Source organism: Chanodichthys erythropterus, chromosome 8 (assembly GCF_024489055.1).
Source record: "Chanodichthys erythropterus isolate Z2021 chromosome 8, ASM2448905v1, whole genome shotgun sequence".
NCBI lineage: Eukaryota > Metazoa > Chordata > Actinopteri > Cypriniformes > Xenocyprididae > Chanodichthys > Chanodichthys erythropterus.
The window spans coordinates 34848043-34873654 of record NC_090228.1 but is presented as its reverse complement, the minus strand read 5'-3'; the positions used below and the strand labels follow the sequence as shown (position 1 = coordinate 34873654).

Sequence of the window (25612 nt, the reverse complement as noted above, 5' to 3'; positions counted from 1 at the left end):
GCCCCCTTGGACCAAGACACTGCATACCAGATTTCAAGTCTATCGGACTAACTGTTGCATAGTTAAAGCTGTTTTCATGTTTTTTTCAAGTTATAACGCCACTTAGTATCCAATCGAAGCAATTTTTTATCGACCAATAATACTGACCAAAGATTGAGCCCCTACATAGGTGTACCGAGTTTGGTGGAAATATCTAATTTCGTTCTTGAGTTATAGCCATTTTAGTGAAAGTGGCTCCGCCCTCATTGTACTTTTAGCGACCGTGAATCAAAATTTCAACTTTTTTTGATAATTATTGATATTCAGACTCCAGAGAACATTTCTGCACTGGTTTGGTTCCAATCAGATGACAAACCTAGGGCTAGTTTGCAAAAGTAGATTTTGAACAAAATTCAAAATGGTGGAAAATGAAATCAGAGATATAGGTTTTGTCTGTCTTGAGCCAAGGATTCCAATGATTCATTTGAGGGCACAAAAAACAAAAACAAACAATCAGAGCAATTACAATAGGGTTTCAATAGGGTTGAACCCCTAAAAAACACAGGAGACAAATGTGTATATCTGAACATGAAATAAATGATGTTGCGGAGGGGTAATCCCTGGAATGTGAACAAATGTGAGATGTATGTGTATTTCATTCAGATAAAGTATCTCTAGTGTGAGAATTAGGAGTCAATGATAGCATGCAGCTCTGATAAGGTTGCCGACCTCTGACCTAAGTAGTGAATGTCATGTTAATGATCACTCTGGAGCTACAGGAACATCTATTAAATGACAAAAAAATATTAACAATATTGCCTCAGAATACTTTATTACTTTTGAGTCGTCGTCAGAGAGAGAGATGTTGAGTGTGTAGTTATGACATGAGGCCATGCTGACCAGACCAACCTTGCTGCTGACGTATATTGAAACAAGATGTTATCAACAGGAAGGATATTGGCAATCAAGAGATCACCTTTGAGATTAATATTCTTGATCCACTTTCATAAAAGATTTAAATATGTATAGAGTATCTTATAAAACTAATCTTGAAATTGTTAGTACACTAGTGTATAGACAAGCACAAAGATACAGATATTAAATTCAATTCCACCTAACTTTGTCCTTTGAAACTTATCTTTAATCACCAAAATTACATATTTAATTTTTTTTTCTGTGAAAAAAAAAAAAAAAAGTTCATGCCTTAAAGGGTTAGTTGTTCTCAGTCTGCCTTCTAACAATCAGTTCTATCATTAGAAACACTGAAAGTGGAGAAAGGCATTTAGTTCATAATAACATCATAATATACATTGTAATGTTCGGCCTTCTGTTATTCAAGAAGTCACGCATGAACATTTGTGCTGCTAGCTTCTGTGAGCTGCAAGCTATATTTTATTTTATAGACATCCACAACCTGGTATGTCCAACAACTTTCTGTCTACTTCTTCGTCTATCTACAACATAAGCATCACACAGAAGGCTATACTGCCACCTTGTGGTTACTCAATAGAATGCCTATCATTACATACATCATATACAAACTTCAGCCCCTATATTGCTAAATGTACATGATTTTTCATATCAACAGAAAAATAACCTGCTTCTTGAGACTCCTCTGCTTCAGAGAATAGTAATGAAATGCTAAAGCTACAAGGTAATTTGTGATGTCAGAAACACCAGCTGTTTTTTTTAAAACTGTCTTTGGTTCACTGCAGTTTTAAGAAGAAAATACTCAGCAATCGTATTGACTTGTGTCAGTGAATTTTTTGCAGATGTTTTGTCTTAAAGTCCAGTGCTGTGACGTATTTCCAAGTGAAACGGGATATTGAATAGAGGGCAGTTTACTTCAGCGCTCCTCCTCTCCATCTCTCGCTCATAGCAGACTAACGGTTGCAGAGGAGTGGATTAAGTGTTTTCAACCCAAGCCGTCAAACTGACGTCATCAGAGAAGGAACGCTATTCCAGACCGGAAGTAACTTTTCAGATTTTGATTAAAGATTACCGTGGCAAACTTGCACGGATTAATTGTTCACCACAAGACTAGTAATATGTGCTAATAAAGTAAATAATGTCAATTTTGATTTCATGCCGACTTTAAAGCATATTAAAACCCCATATATATAAACAACATAAAAAAACTTGATTTTCACCACAGGGGTCTTTAAAGTTAGTACTCAGTGATTAATTATAGTTTCTGTATGTAATTTACATGAAAATGCAATGAATAAATTAACATGAAGTTACTTATTTCTGCTGCGCTAACATTAGAGCAGCTGTTACTGGGTGAAGAAACGTTGTTTCCATTTAATTTTTTTTAACACAGAATTAAGCTATTTTCTTTGAAATAGTTTATGCCTGCCATGCTAAAAATATCTCCACAACCAGACCACAAGCTCTTCTCTAGCACAGTGCTAACCACAAAAACATTTCCAACATTGCTGAACATTAGACACTAACAGGTTTTACTCAAAACACAGAAAATACTTTATTTCAACATATGCAAAGCATGCATAAAAAGAAATTATTCATGCAGTCCAACCAAATGAATGAAGAAACTTTAGTTTTACATATTCACATGGATTGAATATTGCAGAGGTGTCCAGACTCAACTTCAAGCTTTTAAAACTACATAAAACCTTCTGGTTTCTTTCAAATGCTTTTTCAAGTCAACATCAAAGTTTTACTCATCTAGTTTAATATTATAACACAAATGTTTTCATTTGCATCATAATATCATTTTGAGCTGAAATTTGATTCACATGCACCAATTTTCAGCAGCATCAGTCCAAAGATAAGAATGATTTCTCTAAAGTTCATTTTCCAGAAGAATCCCAGCAGAAGAGTGTTGAATTGCGTCTCATGCAGCGTCTTCACTGACAGACACCAGTATGATCATCCAGAGATTAAAGCGTTTCACTGAGGTAAGAGGAAGTTTTTCAGAGATGGTTTCTGAGATTAAGTTGAACTACTAGATAGTTTTCTAGTAAGGGTTTATAAAAAGTAAGCTATGAAGACTAAAAAAGTGAAAGAATCCTGGTCCCATGAAAATACAAACACATTCGAATAAAGCCATTTGTAATTATAACTTCAGTTAAATAATATTATATAACAAATATTCGTAAGAAATTTGTGTTTCAAGGACAAAAACCTGACAAATGTCTTGAAATACAACATCTGATAACATCAACATCTATACCGTAGTATAAGCAGAATAATTGTGTAGTGAATTAGCTCAAAAGGGAAATATTAATAAATATTCATAACTGGTTATGATTAATGAAATTCAGATCAGTCAAACAGATTAACTGGATGTAGCTACATTAAAGGGTTAGTTCACCCAAAAATGAAAAAACTGTCATTAATTAATCAGCCCATGTTGTTCCACACCTGTAAGACCTTTGTTCATCTTCAGAACACAAATTAAGATATTTTTGATAAAATCCAATGGCTCAGCAAGGCCTGCATAGGGAGCAAGATAATTAATACTTTCAGATGTCCAAAAAAGATACTAAAAACATGTTTAAAACAGTTCACGTGACTACAGTGGTTCAACCATAATATTATAAATTACAAGAATACTTTTTGCGCGCAAAAATAAATGTCAACAATACGGGCGATTTCAAAACAATACTTCATGAAGCATCGAAGCTTTATGGATCTTTTGTTTCGAATCAGTCGTTTGGAGCACAAAAGCCATGTGATTTACGAGGCTTTTCGTTACGTCATAAGCGTTTCAAAATTTAAATAGTTCACAAGACTTTGGCAGTTTGATACGTGATCTGAACCACTGCCTCGAGAAAAAAAAAAAAAAAAAGATTCATAAAGCTTCAAAGCTTCATGAAGCAGTGTTTTGAAATTGCCCATAATTAGATATTGTTGAAAAGTCTTTATTTTTGGCACACAATATGTTTTAGTACCTTTATGGGAATCTGAAATTGTTAGTTATTTTGCTGGGAATGCCATCAGATTTTTGTGGAACAACATGAGGGTGAGTAATAAATAACATAATTTTCATTTTTGGGTGAACTAACCCTTAAATATTACAATCAGTTAATCAGTTCACCCTTGTCACGGGTGTTTTGAGACTTGGCTAAATTCAAATTGACCCTTTGCCGGGAGTTTGATTGACAAGCGATCTAACCAATCTGAACGCCGAATATGTCATTTTGTCCGACAAAGCAGTCAGGAGTCAGTAGATTAACCTCGGTGGAGTTGAACTTGAAAAATGGTGTATATTGACATCTTTCCGCGTTTGAAACAGCATTCATTCTCATGTTCATTCATGTTTATTTGATGCTATAAATGGACTAGTAGAAAGAGATGATCGGTTTACGAGCCGCTTGATCTGAGGCGCTACAGCGATCTCTCACGACACATTAAAGAGCCACAAAATGTTTTTTATTGTTTGAATTTCTTAATAACTACACAGTTTGAAAGCTAGGACTTTGTTTAATATCATAAGTAATCTGCTCTGTCTTGTCTGTCGACTTGTTGTCCGTATCCTCTTTGCTCCGCAATGTATTTTTCACTGCATGTGGCGCGTCACAGCACCATGGCTTGTCGGACAAAGCAACAGTAACTAAGGGGGGCGGGTCTTTGTGAAGGGTCAGTTGCAGTTTTAATGAGAAATCCTTGCAAAACCATCCACAAAAAAAAAAAAAACAAGACTAAGAAGTGTTCACAGAATGTACAATGATCAATGTAACAAATAGCTAAACCTCAATAATGATAACTAAAAACAAACCGGATATAAACAGGCAGAAACAAACAAGATGAGTGAAAACAGCTGTATGCAATTAACAGTGATTAGTCCAGAACAAAGGATTATGGAAAATAAAGTCTGTGATACTGAGAATGTCTGGGGTAGAGTGCCCTCTGGCAGGGGATCATGACACTCCTGTGAACACTCAGTATTGATTAATATATCTTAAGAAAATATGTGTTCTCATTGTCACAGAAAAATAATTCTTTCTTAGCATTTACAGCCCTCAAGAATGTTGAGTGATCACATAAATTCCAATATGACTGTTCACACTGCAGGCGCATTACAACACATCTGTATTTGGGCCACATCTACCTGCAGTGTGAATGTTGGATTAGTTAAAGGAGCCCAAGAACGTTCTTCCACAAGATGTAATATAAGTCTAAGGTGTCTCCTGAATGTGTCTGTGAAGTTTCAGCTCAAAATACCCCATAGTTTTTTTTTAATTAATTTTTTTAACTGCCTATTTTGGGGCATCATTAACTATGCACTGATTTACACTCGACGCCGCCCCTTTAAATCACGTGCTCCCTGCCACACGAGCTCTCGACTATATTACAGTGCATTTACAAAGTTCACACAGCTAATATAACCCTCAAATGGATCTTTACAAGATGTTCGTCATGCATGCTGCATGCATGCTTCGAATTGTGAGTAAAGTATTTATTTGGATGTTTAAGTTTTATTCTGAGTGAATTTGAGGCTGTGCTCTGTGGCTAACGGCTAATGCTACACTGTTGGAGAGATTTATAAAGAATGAAGTTGTGTTTATGAATTATACAGACTGCAAGTGTTTAAAAATGAAAATAGCGACAGCTCTTGTCTCCGTGAATACAGTAATAAACGATGGTAACTTTAACCACATTTAACAGTAAATTAGCAACATGCTAACGAAACTTTTAGAAAGACAATTTACAAATATCAGTAAAAATATCATGATATCATGAATCATGTCAGTTATTATTGCTCCATCTGCCATTTTTCACTGTTGTTCTTGCTTACCTAGTCTGATGATTCGGCTGTGCAGATCCAGACGTTAACTGGCTGCCCTTGTGTAATGCCTTGAACATGGACTGGCATATGCAAATATTGTGGGCGAACACCCCGACTGTTACGTAACAGTTGGTGTTATGTTGAGATTTGCCTGTTCTTCGGAGGTCTTTTAAACAAATGAGATTTATATAAGAAGGAGGAAACAATGGAGTTTGAGACTCACTGTATGTCTTTTCCATGTACTGAACTCTTGTTATTCAACTATGCCAAGGTAAATTCAACTTTTGAATCAAGGGCACCTTTAATACAACAGGAATATACTGTATACAATTTGGGACAGTTTGATTGTTAAATGGAGCTAATGATCTTTCCTAAGTGTACTGTGAGTTTGCTTTCCTTTAATGTCTACAAAAAGTGCTTCCATATAGTCTGATGTTAATGACAACTTTATCGTAGTCTGCCAGATCGCACATTTTAATATTAGAAAAAGTAACTGCCAGATATATTATATATTCTTTTAGGCTTAATTTATGATTCAAGCTTAATTCTATTTAATGTCATAAATTAGTCTATTTATAATTGATCTTTCAATGATAATCATGCATATATCTGGGCCTATAGCCTCTATGTATTTTTGTATGTCATATTTGTAGAAGACCTCAAAAGTAACCCAGGTCGCACCCCCCTGCTTCCCCGATCCATGCTGAGTGCCATAGACACATAGATAGATAGATAGATAGATAGATAGATAGATAGATAGATAGATAGATAGATAGATAGATAGATAGATAGATAGATAGATAGATAGATGGATGGATGGATGGATAGAGAGATAGATAGATAGATAGATAGATAGATAGATAGATAGATAGATAGATAGATAGATAGATAGATAGATAGATAGATAGATAGATAGATAGATAGGGTTGGGGACATTATGGCATGAGGCTAAGTCTGGTGTACAGCTGCATTAGCAGCGGCAGGGACGTGAACATGACACTGAACCACCGCTGGAACCGCCGAGGCCGCTGAGTAGCAGACATAAGAGTAGAGCGGAGGAGTCTGACTTAGGCCTCGGCATGCTCATGATTGCCTTCATTTGCTCACTGTGTTGCCTCATCATCAGATTCATAGTCTCAGCATGTTTTTTGTTCATTTTTTCTATCATCTTTTTAAACATTTGGTCACTTTTCTTTTCTGCTTCTTTATTCTTTTTCCTAAAGTCCTCTATTTCTTTAGTCATCATGTCTGCCTTCTCCTTAAAGCCCTTCTCCAACAGATCAGCCTGCTCCCTCAGTTTACTGTCCATGGCACGCTCAGCCTCCTCTCTCTGGAGCCTCAGCTCCTCATCCATCTTCACCTTCATCTGTCTCATCCTCTCTTCATTACTCCGTCTCTCTGCTTCCATCTTCTCTTCGAGTTGTTGCTGCTTTTGTTGCTTGGCATTTATTTCCTGAGCCAGGAGAACAGCCTTCTCTCTTTCCTCTGGAAGAAGATGTTGAGACAAATGAAATAAAGTTTAATGGAAAGTTTAAGAAATAATATGTAATATTGTACCTAATTTTGCATTGTATTTCAAATCTTGACTTTTCAATTCAATGAGGCATTGAGGCAATTCACTGAAAGTTGTTGAAGAGAAAAGTCCTCAATCAGATGATAAATGTAACCTGGAGTTGTTAATGTTGTTCATTGTTTAGCACGGGGCTCTTGATTTGACATGCATCTGTATTATTCAATTCATTAGGGAAAATGTTAATATTCATATCAAGTTCTGGAAACTTTATCTATGAGAAGTTATATAAGTGATGCACATTTTAAACCCATAATTGAAGAGTTCTGCATGATCCGAACAATGCATGATGGTTGCAATGCAGTTTAGTCCATTTCTACAAAGGTTAATTCAGATGATCAGCCAGTCAAGGGTATTGTGCACTGTTCTTCAAAACAAAGTGCTAAACAATATTCGGCATGCAAGAAATTTATCAAATCATTAACATTGGATGAAATAACCATCTTTTATCCACACGAGAATGTGAGTTTCAAAGCTGAGAAAATCACATTTTTGACAAAGACTACAATCTGCATAAGCAATACTTCTATCGCTTGTTTCTGCTTCTTCTTCACCCGTGTTTTGATCGGGAGATTCTGTCCTCTTTCCGGAGATCTTATAACATTCCTGGATAACATTGAAAACATGGATTGGCAGAAATTTGTCAATGAGGAGGAAGAGTTGTGTCATAAATGACGGAATATTCTGTCAATGGTGGGGAAAGAGGGTAAGATTGAAAATGTACATAATAGTGACCAGAATCAATGAGGAACATGGAAGGAAATAGTTTCACTGCAAAGATGCCATTATTTCACAGATGTACTGTCTTTCTCCACTAGATGGTGCTATTGTTGCTTCATCTAGGATGTAAAAGACTCTCTCACCCATTATTTTTTTCTCCTTCTCAGTCAATTTCTTGTCAGCCTGCAGAATGACGTTAGAATCCACAGACTTCTGCTTCAGAAACTCTCCAAGTGTTTCTTCTGCCTGAGAACAAAACACATATGAGAATCTGCTACTACTTTTATTATTGTTACTATCTAACTATAACTAGTACCTCTACTATTATACCTAATATTATTAATGATGATTGTGAAGATAATGGTTATAATAATAATAATAAATAACAAAGTAATTCATCAGATAGTTCAAGACGCTTTTGTCTAAGGCCATACAAGTCAAGCAATGTCCATGTCCCAGCCACTGGGAACTTAATGACTACATTTAAATGGACAGCAGTAATCTAGTAATCTAATTAGTGACCCTATTCCGAATAAGACAATATTCTGATTAAGAATGTGATCCCGTCCACTGCCAGTTTACCAAATAGTATTTCGACACCCCAGGTTGCCATTTGTTAAAAAACAGGACAAACATCTTACAGTCTGAAAACATCTGAAACCTCTGATGTTGCTGTGATTGTGTCAAATGTTGATACTCACCTTAACTCCTTTATTGGCTTGGATTTTATATTCCTTTACAATGTCTTCAAGGTCCTGGGAGAAGAGATCATAACCACCAGGTACGGCATAAAATCCTTTCTTGAGTTTTTCTGTCATTGGTGCCGATAAGGTTGACAGGAGATTCTCACATCTTTTTTTTGAAGACTCCTCGTTTTGGCACATGTACCCATCAAAGAGTTTATTAATGTTTTCCTGCAGCATCACATAAAATATCAGAGGAAGAAAACGTCAAACACCATTTAGAGGCTACAACTATTGAAAAAAGGTTTATTATACAATGCCCATTTAAAATAATCATTTTTTTCAGCTTTTGATTCGGATTCAGAGACATATTATACTCATTACAGCTAAAACAATAGGCCTTATTCACCAGTACTTTATTTTTCTTCATAACATTTGTTCTTGGAGAACAAATACTACAAATCTGAACTATTTTTTGTTTTGCCTGAAGAGGTCATGAGTTTTATCTAATATTTATATCATATGATAAAGTTAAAGGCACAATATGTAATTGATCGCCACTAGAGGTCGCCTATTCAAAACAAAGGCGTAGCTTGAGTCAAACAATAAGACTAAATGTGTTGAGCTATATTACAATGATAAGTTTTCTGTCTATAAATGTAACCAAACAGTTGTTCCCTTGTTTAATAAAACATAATATATTAAATGGTCTTTGGTGACCCATTCATAAAGACAGTTATTTACTTTCTTGAATTTATCAGCCATTTGAAATAAATATTTAGGGGATAATTTGCCCCAAAATTAAAATTTTGTTTATTTACATTTACTTACATGGTCGTTGTAGCATAAAAGGCTATATGTAATGAATTCTGTTGCATCAAATAATTTTTTTTATTTCCAAATCTACTTTTTGCACTGGCTATTTTATGCTCTTATCATTTAACACAATAATAAAAAATATTTTATTTTATTTTATTTTTTTTGGGGGGGGGGGGTAGTTTAACAGTCACATCATGTAATTAATTACATTAAATATGTAATTGCTTGACATAGATAGATAGATAGATTGATTGATTGATTTTACTGGGCATCACCTCAAGACATTTCATGAATGTCCCCTCACTGTCCTTAAAGGAACGCTTCATGAAGGCTTGTGTTGCCATGTTGCTGAGATGTTGGTGTTCTGAGGATACATCTTTCAGTTCCAGAGGGAAGGAGTCCTTCAGCTTCTCCATTCCACTCTGGTAAACCTCAAGCCCCTCCTTCACTGCAGCCTCATTCTCAATCATTGCCATGGCAATCACAGCATTCTCCAGAAATGGAACTTCACCACTGGAGATTGTGTCCACGTATGTTTTCGCCAAGTGACCCAGAACTTCAGAGAAGGAGAAGGGTCAGACACAAGGAAATTAACTTGGAGACTGTTGATTAATAACTTGCAGTCCAGAAAGTGTACTAAAAAATGTCATAGCTGAATTCAATTTATTTATTTATTTATTTATTTTATTTTTTCTAGGAATAATTAGTATTTGACACTCTTCTAAAAAATCTTCTCTTCAGAGAGAAGAACATTTCTGAAGAACATTTTGATTTAGAAATTAGTCTGTCACTCTACTGGAATGGGCATCGGCATTATGGTGCTATGAGCACACAACCTTAGGTATTTAAACGAAAACATGGTTCCTCTGTTGACAGCAGTTTAGCAACAACTACAGGAGAAATACACATCTGGTTACTACTCAAAAGAAGCTGACAGCTGTGCCATTCACTTATGTAATTGAATTTAGTAAATTAATCGTATATTAATGCTTATTTTGAAAATGTCACGTCACATAAATTCATAAATCCTATTGACTCACCTCTGCCTGTGACTGTGTGTCCATCCTTCAGCCTTTTCACTTCACTCCTGTCAAAGATGAACTTGCAGAAATGATCTGTGACATCCTGGAAATCTGGGGAAAGGTCAGCAGGATCCAAGCTCTCCAGACGAGACACATTCTCTGGGGTGGTTGGAAACGGGAAAGTAAAACACTTCCGGGATGGGAAATAATTTCGGATACATTCCCGTGGAAGGTTGAACTCTTTAACTGTTCTTGAAGAGCCTTTAAAAGATACGAAACACCACTTTGTCAAAGAGGTTAGCAAAATATAGTGTAGCTTGTAAATTGTAAAGTTGTAAAGTTTTCAGTATTTCTCAGGCTCAGTGATATTTCTAAAATTGTAAATAAAGTAAGCAGCCAGCTGGTTGTGATGGTGTAATAAAGCCCCTTAGTAAAATAGAGACTCTTTCAGTCAGGATGTATTTTATGCTACAGACTGGCTGTACATACTATTCCCAATGATGATCGGGTCATTTAAAATCTCAATTTAAATATTACCTGGTTTTAGCTTCAAGGCATATTCTAAGTATTGGTCCTCAGTAACATATTTTCCATTGATTTTTTGCTCCAAGGTGAAGTCCCTCACAGCCCAGATGAAACTAGGGAAGAACTTCACAAACTCTGAGTCGTCTTCACCCTCATCAGATGATTTGACCCTTATATACTCAGTCAACTCTGTGACATATCTGGAGGGAGTTTAGGTTTGAACACCAAGCAAACAGAGAAAATAAAAATACTATAGAGAAAATAGACAACTACATGTGACATGGACATTTAAAGGTGTCTTAACAGTATAGTAAGTATATGCAGTATAACAGTATAGCATAATGTACAGTACAGTGCCTGTGAAAAACACAGACAACAGAGCAAACAGAGAGCAGAATGGATATATCAGTCTTTGGAAGAAGTAAATGTATTGAATTAATACAATGTTAAACAAATTAAATATTTACGCCTATATTGCCACTGTGCGCAAGCTGATAATTTTTACACGAAAGAGAATTATTTATGTAAAAAAAAAAAAGCCTGAATTAGCAAGTACCCTAGTAAACATAGTTGGTAGTGTCTTAATTGAACAGTAAACAGTTGAGAAATAAAACACACATGTAACAGTATATTGAAACCGTGCATTCGGTCTTAAAGGAACAGCAGCTTAAAAAACCTGTAGCTAAATAAACCTTAATGTTTGTGCTATTTGTAATTGGATTATTTGTTCTTATTTTATTGATGTGTACCAACACTAACCGAAAGTTACATTTCATCATGGGGCATTTCTAACGAAACAAGATGGAGACCTGGACTTTATTGAATTTATTGATTTGTCAAAACTAAATAAGTACAAAAAATACATTCTTTCTTCGTTCTTGGCACTTTTTTTATGTTCCTGAAGGTTAGTTTCATTTTGCAGCCATAGCCATGTCGAAACGCATGTTATTATCTGTCGCACTCCGTGATGTCCGAGTCCGAAACGGTTATTGAATAAACATAAATCATTATTGAAAATATTTCCACATTGACACTGCACACATATTTGCATGTTATAAAAAAACATTCACATTATGGTAAATTTCCATCATGTTTATTTTATATAGTGATGAGCAAGGGAGCCCCCTGGTGGTTTGGGGGCCCTACGCAACTTGCCTACTTTGCATATAGAGAGAATCGGCTGTGTGTAGAACCCAGCGCACCATGATTCCCACCTCAGGGAGGGTGGGACACAGGTATTGCAGAAATAGTAGTACTATCTCACAAGGCAGTCCAAAAAACAAAGTTGCACATGCCACAGATCTTGCCATCCGTGCCGCAAAGCACAACAACAAGTGCTGTTAATGCAATGGAATGCAAAATAAACATGTGCCACCATGCACTGTGCAGGCTGTTCTTCAAAACTTAACCCCGGAAACTGAATAATACAAATTTAAGCTGTAGAATTTAAAATGACCAGCAGGGGGAGCAGAAATGCTAAAACAGGCAGAGCCACAACATATTGATATTCTCCCTTTGATAATCTACTCCCTAAAGGCTTTTCAAGCTGCTGACAAAAAGACTGTTCTTGGGTCATTGTAAAGCTGATGCCAGTGTCTTGTTCCCCTTCTCAGGGAACTGGGGTTACATACCCAGACTTTTTCTTGCTACTAAGAGAAGTAATAAAAGTTGTTGTTTTTGGACTAATGCGGTAGTTGAGTTCTGAAACTTACATTATATTATTATAGTACAATTAACTCTCATATTTGAATTCTAAAGATACATCGCTTCTTGTTTTCCTTATTTGTAAGGTACTTTGGATAAAATGCTGCTAAATCAATAAATGTAAAAGTAAAAAAGTGCTCCATACTAGTTGGGTCCAGAACCTGCCTTGCTTTGAATGTATATAAATAGTGGTGAAAAAGAATTAGTAGTATAATGTAAGGAATACAACAATGTACTAATCCATGAAATATCAACTCGAAAAATGTATGATGTATGAAAGGATACTGCAGTTCCTCTATGGCCCTGTTGTCTATCGTCCCTTGGCTGTTCAGCACTAAAGTGCTACTCAGAAGGACGGCCAGAGAGAAGATCATGGTATCATGCTTTGAGTCCCCCTGAGACAGATTGGATTCAACAATCATTTGACAAAGAATGAAATTGCAAGATTGTTATCATACATAACTCCCTGACAGCAGTGACAGTGGATCTGTGCACAACCTGCAGGTAAAGATGTGTCAGAATCTAGTTCAAAAAAAGTTTTTTGAACTGTTTTTTTTTTTTTTTTTCTCAATCTTAAAAGAAGGGCCCTGGCACTTGAAGCTAATGAAAAAGAACTAGAAACAATGAAAGCTGACTTTGTTGACGCCACATGTCAGCTGCCAAAAAGTTTGAACTAGTAGTGTAGCCTCTAGCGGGCCTGGGTGGGTCAAATTATTGATTGCTTAAAGGATTAGTTCACTTTCAAATAAAATTTTCCTGATAATTTACTCACCCTCATATCATCCAAAATGTCTATGTCTTTCTTCAGTCAAAAAGAAATGAAGGTTTTTGATGGAAACATTCCAGGATTATTCTCCTTATAGTGGACTGCAATGGCCTCCAAACGGTTGAAGGTCAAAATTACAGTTTCAGTGCAGCTTCAAAGAGCTTTAAACGATACAGACGAGGAATAAAGGTCTTATCTAGAGAAACCATCACTCATTTTCTAAGAAAATAAATAAAAATGTATATGCTTTATAAACACTATGCTCGCCTTGCAAGTGCTTCCGCCAGACTGCCTTCCGTATTCTTCAAAAAGTTTTGCTGTATGTCCTACGCCTTCCCTATTCAAATTGCGTAACTAACTCAGCGCCAGTTATGTTTTTTCCATAGTTTGAATATGGAAGGCATTCTGGCGGAAGATAGATATTTGACTTCATAACTTGTTTAAATATGGATATTTTTTATACAAATGCATTGCTTCACTTCAAAAGGCCTTTATTAACCCCCCTGAGCCATGTGGAGTACATTTATGCAAAAACAACAATAACAAAAATATATCCCCCAGCATCCCCCCAAAGAAACTGTCTATATCAGAAGGTTTTAATAATCTATATTGCATGCTTTAATCTATATTTAATCTTTGTTTGTCATTCAAAAAGGGAAAGCAAAACGAGGACTGCAGATATACAGACTGTAAATAAAGCAGGGCTTGTTTACCGTTTTGAATATCAATCATGCTGATCATTTTCTTCATTCCAGGTGACTCATGTTGTTATGAAAACATTCAACATACTCAATCAGCCCAAACAAAAAAACAACAGGGTTCAACTAGTGCTGATGGTGCAGGACAAAGGAAAAACTGGGCTGGCCAATGCTCAACAATGGTCTGATGTTGGACGACCGTCGGCTTGGTTTGTCAGGGCTTTAAAATCTAAAGCTTTTGCTAACTATTCTTTGTAATTAACTACTCCAGTTCACAAATGATCCTATCAAAACAGTTCTCGAGTTAACAATAAACTGAAGAGATCCGAACAGTTCTCCAATAAACAGTACACTGAACCGTGTTTCGGACAACCTTGCTTATCAAGTAGTGTATTTTCTTTATTTTTTTTTACATGCTGTTTAAAAATTTCAAAGGTTTATTTGTGAATCTCACTGCATCTTGTGCTTCACATATGCTTCTTTTACAGAATACTGAAGTATATCATAATGTCACATAATCAGATGAACTTATAAAGGTAGAAAACACTACATTTTTATATGTTATCACAAATAAAGTCATTATTTAGCTGCTAAATTATGCATTCTGCTCAATGTTATCTGTGCTATAGCTAGTGTTTGGTCATTTTTGGGTGTTAAACATATTGATTAGCACATTCTTTGATAGCTTTATAGATAACCACAATAGGTCTTGTGCTCATGAATGCTTTCTCATACTATATCATATAGGCTGTTATATCACCTTGTCCACATCTCCGAGTCCCTCAGTGTCCAGCAGCACCAGAGTGGTTCCTGCTTTAGTGGGGTGATCCACACACCACATCCAGATGCCCTTCGTCTTGGACTCAATAGTGCTGCCCAATGCAAACCCTAAAAGAGAGAAAGAGCTAAGAAACATGGAACACCAATCACCAAAATATTTTGTTTACCTCCTTGTCAAATTGAATACTGCCTAATTTAGATTGTGACAACTTCATTTCATATTGAATAACGGTCTTACTGAACTAGAGAAAGTCACAAACATCTGTGAAATGGATTGAGAGTTACAGTTTTCTGGCAAATTTCCACCAGGATCTGGAGTTGTTAGATTTTGACAACAACAGTAGCTATGTTTCCATCCACCTCTTTTTATGTGCATTTTGGGATGGGAATGCCAAGATGTGCATAAATTCTAGAAATGTGCTTAAAAAAACTCAACTGAAGAAAATGTGCAGAAATTATGATGGAAACACATTTACCAAATAAATTCCACGTTTTGGTTGTTCTGAAATGCCTGAGCAAAGTCTGTCATCAAAGTGGTTCAGTATAATTACATTCCAGATAGTGATGGGTCGTTCGCGAACGAGCCGACTCTAAGAGCCGGCTCTTTTATGTGAACGTCGGGAGCCGGCTCACATATCTGAAGAGCCGACTCTATTTTTCAAAATATAGCCTATAGAAATTAAATCATTATGTAATGAATGATTTTAATTTTATTTAAAACAATAGACTAATAATTCAAAGAACAACACAAAAAATTACAATTAGGCTATATAAGCACACACACTCTTTCGTTTCGACTGTCTGATCAGCCTCACGGTCATAGTCGAAACTCGGAGGAGAGGAAAAACAGCATTTCTGAATGCAAATCTCTCATAAAATAAAAATATGGCCAGCAGTGTGTGTGTGTGTGTGTGTGTGTGTGTTCATTATGAATAATATATCCTAACTAGTGAGAGCTCATATGGCAATAAAAAAGAGAAAAAGAGGGACCTGTTTAATTCTTTCAGTTATTTATTTTTCTTTAATATTTAATATGGGTTCTATTATGTTGTTCAGATTTTATTTGTTTTGAATGTTGGTTCTATACATTAAAAAGTTGTAATATAAATACAAATGTTTAATAGTATTTTTTTTTTATAACAAATCAATGCATTTTTAAAGAAATTGTGAGACATTGTGAGTATGAGTTCATTTAATAATTTAATTAGAACTGTTTTCACACCTATCATAATCAAAGTCATATAAAACATGTATTATTTAAAGAGCCGTTTGTGAGCCAAAAGAGCCGGCTCTTTTCCGGGAGCTGAGCCAAACGAGCCGGCTCACGAAAAAGAGCCGGAATGCCCATCACTAATTCCAGAACTGTCACGACTGCATTCCCAAACGGCAGGCATATGCATCAGAAAGCTTTACATGACCTAACATGACCTTGTTTATTGCAATTTGTCTGTGTGCTTAGGAGGAGTAATATCATATGAACCTTATTATATATAGTGGCTTCTCCTACTATTGAACTTCCATTTTTCTTAGTGATATTTATCAGCAATTTTCAGGAATTGATGATTTTGTTCTCTTTGACTGACTGGATAGAAATGCTGCTTTATTCGCAAATGTTTTATGCAATATTCCAATTTTATATTTGCAAATTATTACCATAAAATATGGTCACTGCTCTTGAAAAGTCATCAACTCTACATCAGCCTTAATTCAAAACAGCAGAACTGTCATTTGGTTGCTCTTTAGATGTTGCTGCCTGTATAGTTTTAACCTTTTTGTTGTCCTGCGAGGCGATTCATCAGGAAGGACTTCCCAGTGCGGTAGAGACCCACCACGGCCACCACCACCACTGGCTGCTGGATCTGCTGCAGGATCTGTAGAGCTGACTGCTGCACACACAGCTTCCCATCTGACCCCGTGTCAATCAAGCATACTGGTTTGTCCATGATCACTGGAGATGGAACTTACACACACACACATGCACACACATGTTGGTAATTTTACATCTCAGACATTTGGGATAATAAAGCAAATTCTGACAATGCCTACAGTATGAGAGCATTTTTTTTTTGCCCTATAAGTATGTCAAGCCAGTGCATACACACACATACACACACACACACACACACAGATCTGATTTAATGCCCTTTACACATAAGGTTACAACACAGAACTGAGACATAAAGAGACCTCACTGATAAAAGAGAGCTGTAATCAATAAATGGAGCTGCCTGTTTTAAATCTAACTAAAACTCACCTGCTCTCTATGATTTCTCTTGAGTTCTGAAAGATACAGTTTGAGAGCTTCCTGGTAGCCACCCTTAAAACCACACCTCTCAATCCGGCCCCATTTCTTCTTATTGACTGGCAGTGAATTGTATGGTTGTGTCTGCATGTTTCTTGTCTTTTGGAATTGTACATGTGATTGCCAACAATTAATAACACATCTTGAGCGTGCACTTTTCTAACAACCTCCTCATTTATTATTTCTTATCAAAACTGCTTCATTTTTACACATATATTCCTTTGCTGAGAAAAATCTCACATGTTTACTTAAAGGGGCACTCTGTGATATTTCAAATCCACTGTTTGGAAGTTAGTTGGGCCAGGTCCAACAACAAACGTCTAACCAATCAGCATCAGGGGGTGTGTGACAGTCGAGGAGAGAGAACTACCAAGAGGGAGATTTGAAAATCTCAGAATGAGATTGCAGAATGGGACACAATACAATACAATACACAATACAAAATAGCTCAAAAGAATATCACTGGAATGAAGATCATTCAGTTCTCTGCTCCACCCCCCTTAGAGTTCAACACTTTTCTTCCTCCCCCGAGGAAACGAAGAAGGTTGTTAATTGTGGATGGTTCCAGTTCGGATGTTTTAAGGACAAGCAGGAGAAACGGGCGAGTGTTCATTCAATGTGCAATGGTAATAGTCTTTGTCTTTGCAGGTGCTGGAATGGTATCAGACTGTCCTCCAAAAAAACTACCCTATAGGTCGTTTTTCAAGCACCTTATTACGACCTATATTTACGTTGTGAAGTCATGCGCCCTCTAGTGTGCGTAAAAATAATGACAGTGTCGTGTTACGTCTGTCGTCATGAAATGACACATGACTGTCATTACCAATCAAAATGCTTGTTCATTTAAATGCAATGTGTGGACTTTTTACACCATTTCTCCTATTTCCATTTAGCAAAACTAATTTTTTTATTAACGACTACACCCACCCCCATCCCTAAACCTACCCTTTAGTGATTTATAGTGCATATACAATTTATGAGGACAAGTGTTCCCTGTGATCGAACCCACGATTGCATGATCACATGATTGCATATTGTTATTGCAATGCTCTGCCAAATGACATAGATAAAAGGGAACAATACATTAAAATGAAAGTGTCCTGTTATTGAAAGGGGCGCAATTTTAGCAGACGCTCTTATGGGTCGTATTTCGGGGAAGTGACAAATGACCTATATGGTCGTATTGGTTGGAGAACATGTCACTAAATGCATGTGTTAGAAAACTAGGCTATCACTGTTCCAATGCACACCTTGAGTAATAATCTAAAATACTGGCTACTGTACAGTAAAATTTAAGCAAACTTAATGCACTGCTATCACTGCAATATTTCACTGTACCAGTAGTCAAATAGTTGGAATATTAAGTACTATGATAAATAGTCAAGATTAAATGTTATAATACTATATTACTATTATTATTATTATTATTATTATTATTATCAATTTATTTAATTATTTTACCTTCAATTATAATGTGTTGCAATTCCAGCCTTACAATGTTGCAAACCATCCCTTTGTGCCACCTGGTGGTGATTTCATGAACGAGTGTCACATGTGACTGGATGGTATTTAATGCCACGGTCTCGAGCGGTAATTGGCATTTTGGTTGGGTACCTACTGTATGCTCTGTAATATAACATAAATATGATATATAATAAGTTACAGACAATATAAATGTTTAGACAATATTTCATTGACCTGCTTTAGATAGTTTATGAAGTGTTTACTGTAAAATAGCCTACTGCCAGATCAATGAAGCTTTTGTTCACACATTTCTGCTCATATGTTGAATATAAAATATACAAATTTTGTTCACATGCTGTGATGAGATCAGAAAAATCATGTTTTCTGTAAAGAGACATGACCAGATCACATGAGGTGCAAGGGAATCACATCACAAACCAGGAACTAAGACATGAACAAAACCCAAACAATGTGACATTTCTTCCCTCAATAGGGCCTCCGTGGTCATAGTTTGGGGAACAGTGCATGGGCAAAACTCAAACAATGTTACATTCTACGCTCAAAAGGGCAGCTCGAGATGCCCTATAGGAACATCCATCCCAAAACCAAAACCAAAAGTCCAGAAGGCTGGTGGAGAGAAGGTGTTCCAAGGGGAGGAATGGACAACAACGAAGAATGATATGAGTTCACAGTGAGTTCATGGATTGAGAGGCCCTGGAGGAGAAAGAACTAAACCTTTGTAGCCATGGCGTGGAGCACAGTGAGTTCATTGGCAGCCTGCGGGCTGTGCCATGGGACACAGTAAGGTTCATGGGCAGCCTCTGTGGCATGGGCACAGTATGTTCATGTGTGGCCTTCCTTTCATGGGGCACAGTGAGTTCATGGATGACCTACGTGGTCGTAGATTGGGGGACAATATAGATATAGATAGCAGCGGTTCCCAAACTTTTTTTCCTGCGCACCCCCTTCTATGTCCCAACCGGGTCGGCGCACCCCCAATCCCCACTTCAAAAAAAAAAAAAAAATGCAACAAAGCTTTGTTCCCTTTTGTGGGAACTATCGACGCTGCGTGAAACGCATTGGGAACCTTCTGCGTGATATTGTCATTGAAGCACTCCTGTATCCAACCAATCGTGTAACGAGACGTCAGAGACAGGTGACGTCACGGACCAGGAAACTATAAAGCATGCCCGGATGCAGAGAACACTAGCTTCTGCTATCTTCAGCAAGCGCTCCATGTTATCCCGTGTGTCTTATTTAGTGTTTTTCTGTCTCATTATCATCCCTGATTTCACTCTTTGTCTGAGGACAAGAGTTTCAGCAACACTTGTGTATATTGTTACAGCTGTCTGTGCGTCTTATTTAGTGTTTGTCGTCTCTTTGTCTGAGGACAAGAGTTCCACAACACTATATATATACACAATAAAAAAGACACGATATATATATATATATATATATATATATATATATATATATATATATATATATATATATATATATACATATATATATATATATATTTATAATGGCGGAAGGCAAACGGTTCAGGAAGTGTGCGTCTCCCTGCACTCGGTTCATTCCTGACGGGAACACACACGATATGTGTGTAGTTTTCCTGGGGGTTGAGCATGCGCAGGCAGCTCTCGAGGGAGCTGTCTGCGTGCACTGTGAAAAGCTCACCCTTAGAGTGTTGAGATCTCGCCGGGCACTCTTTGACAAGAAAGAGGGTGCCTCGGTCGGTGTTCCCCGCGGATCGGGTCCCATTCGTGGGGTTCACAGATGGATCTGGCAGCGGGGGTTGAGACGGGCTCCGCCCTATCTCTCCCTTTAGCTGCCAGACCCAATGTCTCTCCTGCCGCGGTGGAAGCACGCCCAGCGGTTTCTTCCCCTCGGGGAGAGACATCGGCGCTTCATCTATCTTTATCTGAGGATGTTGATGTGATGAGCGTCGACGCAGGGGAAGAGGGGCCGCCATCCTCTTCCCCCGCATATGAGGAGCTCTTAGGGGTAGTGACCAGAGCTGTAGCCAAATTAAATATCAGTTGGCCTGAAACAGAGCGGGGAGACTTAAAACAGAAAAGCAAGCTTGATGAACGCTTTGTCCCCGCGCATTCATTACCCCAACGTCGGTGCTTACCGTTCTTCCCGGATCTACACACCGAGGTGTCTAGATCCTGGAATAGACCAGTACAACATCGAGTGTTCAGCCCCCAGACTTCAGTAACATCGTGGGGCTGAAACAGCATGGTTACGCGGCGATGCCCCGGGTTGAAGAGACGCTCGCGGGCTATCTCTCGCCTGAGCCGGCATCGTCCCTGAAAGCACCGACGCTGCCCACCAAGCCCCTTAAAACTACATCTAACTTGGTGGGCAAAGCTTATGCGGCGGCAGGTCAGGCAGCAGCGTGTCTCCATACTATGGCGCTGTTGCAGGCTTACCAAGCCGACCTGCTGGGGGAAATTGATACCAGCAGGGAGGCCACATTTGAGTGCATCCAGGAACTGCGCATGGCGACAGACCTGGCTCTCCGTGCCACTAAGGAGACGGCCAAAGACGTGGGCCGTTCTATGGCAGCCCTGGTGGCCACGGAGAGGCACTTGTGGCTGAACCTCTCTGACATAAGGGACAGAGACAAAGCTGCCCTTATGGATGCGCCGCTGTCTCCTGCGGGCCTCTTCGGCGACGCAGTTACAACTGTCGTCGAGAGGTTCCAGGAGACCAAGAAACAATCTGCGGCGTTTCAGAGGTTCTTCCCCCGCCGGTCTAAAGTCCCCGCCGAGACTGTTGAACGGGAGCAGTCTCGGCCCGCAACGAGCTCCTCAGCGCACCACAGAGCGCAACAGAAAATAAGTGTGGCCGCCCGTGCTCCCCCACGTAGATTCTGGGGACAGGGGCGAGCCGCACAACAGAAGCCTTCCCACGGCAAGACGGACCTGCGGGCCGTCATTGTGGCGTGGAAGGCTTCTAAAAAGCGGTCCTGATATCTGTGGGTCAGGACCCAGGAGGGCGGCCCCCGTCTGGAGGAAGCCTGGTGTTAACACATCTGACACCCGCTTCCCTCCAGCGCCCTCCGGGGACCTCGCCATATCTATCATCCAGTGTGCGTCAGGTCCCCACCGACCTTCCGAGGAAGGACGGTTGTCACTTGATTCGGCTGACCTCTGCCGGCGCGCCGTTTCAGAGCGCCGAGCCAAGTGCTCAAAAAACACCAGAGACCAGTCTCGAGAGGCTGGTTCCCTTAGTAGATTTTCTAGAAGAATGGAAAACTCTACCGAATATATCAAATTGGGTGCTGCTCATGATAGAAAAAGGTTACAAAATACAGTTCGGGTCTCGCCCGCCCAGATTCAACGGGGTCCTTCCCACAGTGGTGACCCCCGAACAGTCTCTGGTTATGGAACAAGAAGTCATGAAACTTTTGCAGAAAGGAGCTATAGAAAGGGTTCCTCCTCCCAGCGAGCTGTCAGGCTTTTACAGCCGTTACCTCATAGTTCCAAAGAAGGATGGAGGACTTTGTCCTATCATAGATTTACGGGTGCTAAATCGGTCTGTACAAAAACTAAAATTCAAGATGCTTACACTCAAACAGATCATTCCCCAAATCAGGTCCGAGGACTGGTTTGTGACGATAGACTTGAAAGATGCATACTTTCATGTGTCCATCCATCCTTCTCACTGGAAGTTCCTCAGGTTTGCTTTCGGGGGCGAAGCTTACCAATACAAGGTTCTTCCGTTTGGCCTATCATTATCACCCCGCACATTCACGAAGTGCGTGGATGCAGCCCTGGCTCCCTTGGCACGTCTGACTCCTGCCCGTGTGAGCTCTGTTCTGTCAATCGTAAAAGGGGTGAAGTTAGGCCAGTCTCTCACTGTGAAACAGTTTCAGAAACTGTTGGGTCTAATGGCAGCTGCGTCCAACATAATTCCTTTTGGCCTCCTGCACATAAGACCCCTACAGTGGTGGCTCAGGACCAGGGGCTTTTCCCCGAGGGGGAATCCTTTTCGAATGATCAAAGTCACACGGTGATGCCTTCGTGCTCTAACCGTGTGGAAAGACCCCTGGTTCCTGTCCCAGTGTCCCGCGTTGGGAGCCTCTGGTCGTCGCGCAATGCTTACAACAGACGCTTCCCTCACGGGCTGGGGAGCGATCATGAGCGGTCGCTCAGCTCAAGGTCTTTGGGAAGACCATCATCTCTCCTGGCATATAAATCGGCTGGAGATGACCGATTGCGGTTTTTCTAGCACTAAAACACTTTCTCCCAGACCTGAGGGACCACCATGTGCTGGTCCGCACAGACAATATGTCAAGTGGTCTCTTATATAAATCATCAGGGGGGTCTACGGTCTCGCCAACTAAATTACTTGGCCCGTCGGATCCTCCTGTGGTCTCAGGGGAAGCTGCTTTCGTTGAAGGCAGCTTATATCCCCGGGAGTCAGAATGTGGGGGCAGACGCCCTGTCGAGGCAGGGGCCGAGGCCCGGGGAGTGGAGACTCCATCCAGAAGTGGTGGATCTCATTTGGAAAAACTTCGGTCAGGCACAAGTAGACCTGTTTGCTTCGGGAGAGTCAACCCAGTGTCCGCTCTGGTACTCCCTCACACATCCAGCACCCCTGGGTCTGGATGCCATGGTACAGACGTGGCCGAGGCTACGTCTGTATGCTTTTCCCCCGTTCGCTCTGCTCCCACGAGTCCTGGAGAAAGTATGCCGGGAAGGGGTCAGCCTAACACTGGTGGCCCCGCACTGGCCGACCCGAATATGGTTCTCGGACTTGGTGTCCATGATAGACGGCTCTCCAATGGAGCTTTCCTTAAGGCCAGATCTCCTATCTCAGGCGGGCGGCACGATAATACATCCCCGCCCAGAACTATGGAAACTGTGGGCCTGGCCTCTGAGGGGGCCAGGTTCATAGAGGCTGGTCTCTCAACTGAGGTTGTTGAGACCATACTTAGCTCCAGGGCTCCCTCCACGAGGAAGCTTTATTCCTACAAATAGAATCTATTCTCTACTTGGTGTAGACAACATGAAATAGACCCTGTTCATGCTCCGATAAGCTCTGTGCTATGCTTTCTCCAAGAAAAATTCTTGGAAGGCCTGTCTTACTCAACCTTGAAGGTTTATGTTGCGGCTATATCAGCCTACCATGTTGAGGGGGATTCCTCGATGGGTCGAGACCCCCTCGTGTCACACTTCCTCCGTGGTACACTGAGGTTGAGGCCTCTAGTGCGCACAAGGACCCCGGCTTGGGACTTATCAGTGGTTCTACAAGGGTTAGCCGAGGCTCCCTTTGAACCACTGGAGGAGGTGTCTATAAAGTTTCTAACTTTAAAGACTATATTTTTGCTTGCTATTACTTCTCTGAGAAGAATTGTAGATCTTCAGGCCCATTCAGTGGCCCCCTCGCATGTGGAGTTCGCTCCTGGAATGGTGAGAGCATTTCTTCATGCTAGACCGGGCTATGTGCCAAAGGTCCCCACCAATGTCCCGGGTCCTATCGTGCTTCAAGCCTTCCATCCTCCTCCATTTACATCCTCGGATCAGGAAAAACTGAATCTGCTCTGCCCAGTTAGGGCTTTGGATGCATACGTCCACAGAGCTGCCCTGTGGCGGAAAACAGAGCAACTGTTAGTCTGTTACGGCTCCCCTAATAAAGGCGGACTGGCATCCAAGCAGAGAGTGAGTAAGTGGGTGGTCAAGGCCATCTCACTAGCATACAAAGCGGCCGGACAGGCCTCTCCATTTAATGTCCGTGCTCATTCCACAAGGGGTATGGCGGCGTCAAGAGCTTTGATGTCTGGCGTCCCTATGAGTGACGTTTGTGACGCAGCTGGATGGTCAAGCCAGCATACGTTTATCAGATATTATAACCTTGATGTGAGCTCCACTCCGGGCTCCTCCGTACTTTCGAGCTAACATGAACAAGCACTTGAAGTACGGCACAGTTGGGATTGCGTTCCCAATGCGTTTCACGCAGCGTCGATAGTTCCCACGAAAAGGAACGTCTCGGGTTACAGATGTAACCGTGGTTCCCTGAGTAAGGGAACGAGACGCTACGTCTCTTGCCGTACCCCTGCATGCTTGCGAGTGCTTGCTTCAGATTTACCACAGAAGCTAGTGTTCTCTGCATCCGGGCATGCTTTATAGTTTCCTGGTCCGTGACGTCACCCGTCTCTGACGTCTCGTTACACGATTGGTTGGATACAGGAGTGCTTCAATGACGATATCACGCAGAAGGTTCCCAATGCGTTTCACGCAGCGTCTCGTTCCCTTACTCAGGGAACCAGGGTTACATCTGTAACCCGAGACGTTTTATCGCCATATAAGGACCCATGTTTAATTATGCGCAAATAACCAGAACACTCATGACAATAACAACATCAACAAAGTTTCAATATAATGCAACAAACTTTTAAGAGGACGAGTGACAGACACAGGCTCAGTAACAGAAAGCACGGTTATTTTCAGCCGCGTAAAAGAAACATTGCAGCAATACGCAAGGCCTATTAAGTGACCGTGGAGCTAGCATCAACATCATCATAACACAACGGTTATGGAAATTAGAACGACAGTACATTGAATTAAATTGCAATGAAGTTACAAACGATCCACAACATTAAACAGAATAAGCTCCGGAATAGATAAAATAAATAAAAACGAGGATCAATCTGAAACTTTTCAAGTGCGGCAATAAAATTAGCCTACACACGATCCACAACATAATTAAGTAACAAAGAGCGTAGGCTCAAACATAAATTAAAAGAGGATCCATCTGGAACTTTTCAAGTGCAGTGCAAAAGTCGCTCTGCCTGCAGTGAGAAAGAGAGAG

At 39.7% G+C, this 25612-nt stretch overlaps 1 protein-coding gene across 1 annotated transcript; it reads right to left on the bottom strand.

Moving 5' to 3' along the window:
- Positions 1–5796: 5796 nt before the first annotated feature.
- LOC137024029 (guanylate-binding protein 4-like) lies at positions 5797–16976 on the bottom strand. The gene is made up of 9 exons (XM_067391186.1): positions 16790–16976; positions 15002–15129; positions 13063–13172; positions 11086–11273; positions 10567–10809; positions 9802–10082; positions 8726–8938; positions 8168–8270; positions 5797–7219 (listed from the first exon to the last, which is right to left on the bottom strand). The coding sequence occupies exons 1-9, from the start codon at positions 16962–16964 to the stop codon at positions 6705–6707; spliced, it is 1956 nt and encodes a 651-aa protein (XP_067247287.1). The 5' UTR covers positions 16965–16976; the 3' UTR covers positions 5797–6704.
- Between the last annotated feature and the right edge of the window lie 8636 nt (positions 16977–25612).

Coding starts and splice junctions, on each gene's coding strand:
- LOC137024029 (XM_067391186.1), bottom strand. CDS start 16,964: ATGGACAAACCAGTATGCTTGATTGACACGGGGTCAGATGGGAAGCTG. Junction 10,083..10,566: donor ACACACAGTCACAGGCAGAG/GTGAGTCAATAG, acceptor CCTTCTCTGAAG/TTCTGGGTCACTTGGCGAAA. Junction 8,271..8,725: donor AAGCCAATAAAGGAGTTAAG/GTGAGTATCAAC, acceptor TTTTGTTCTCAG/GCAGAAGAAACACTTGGAGA.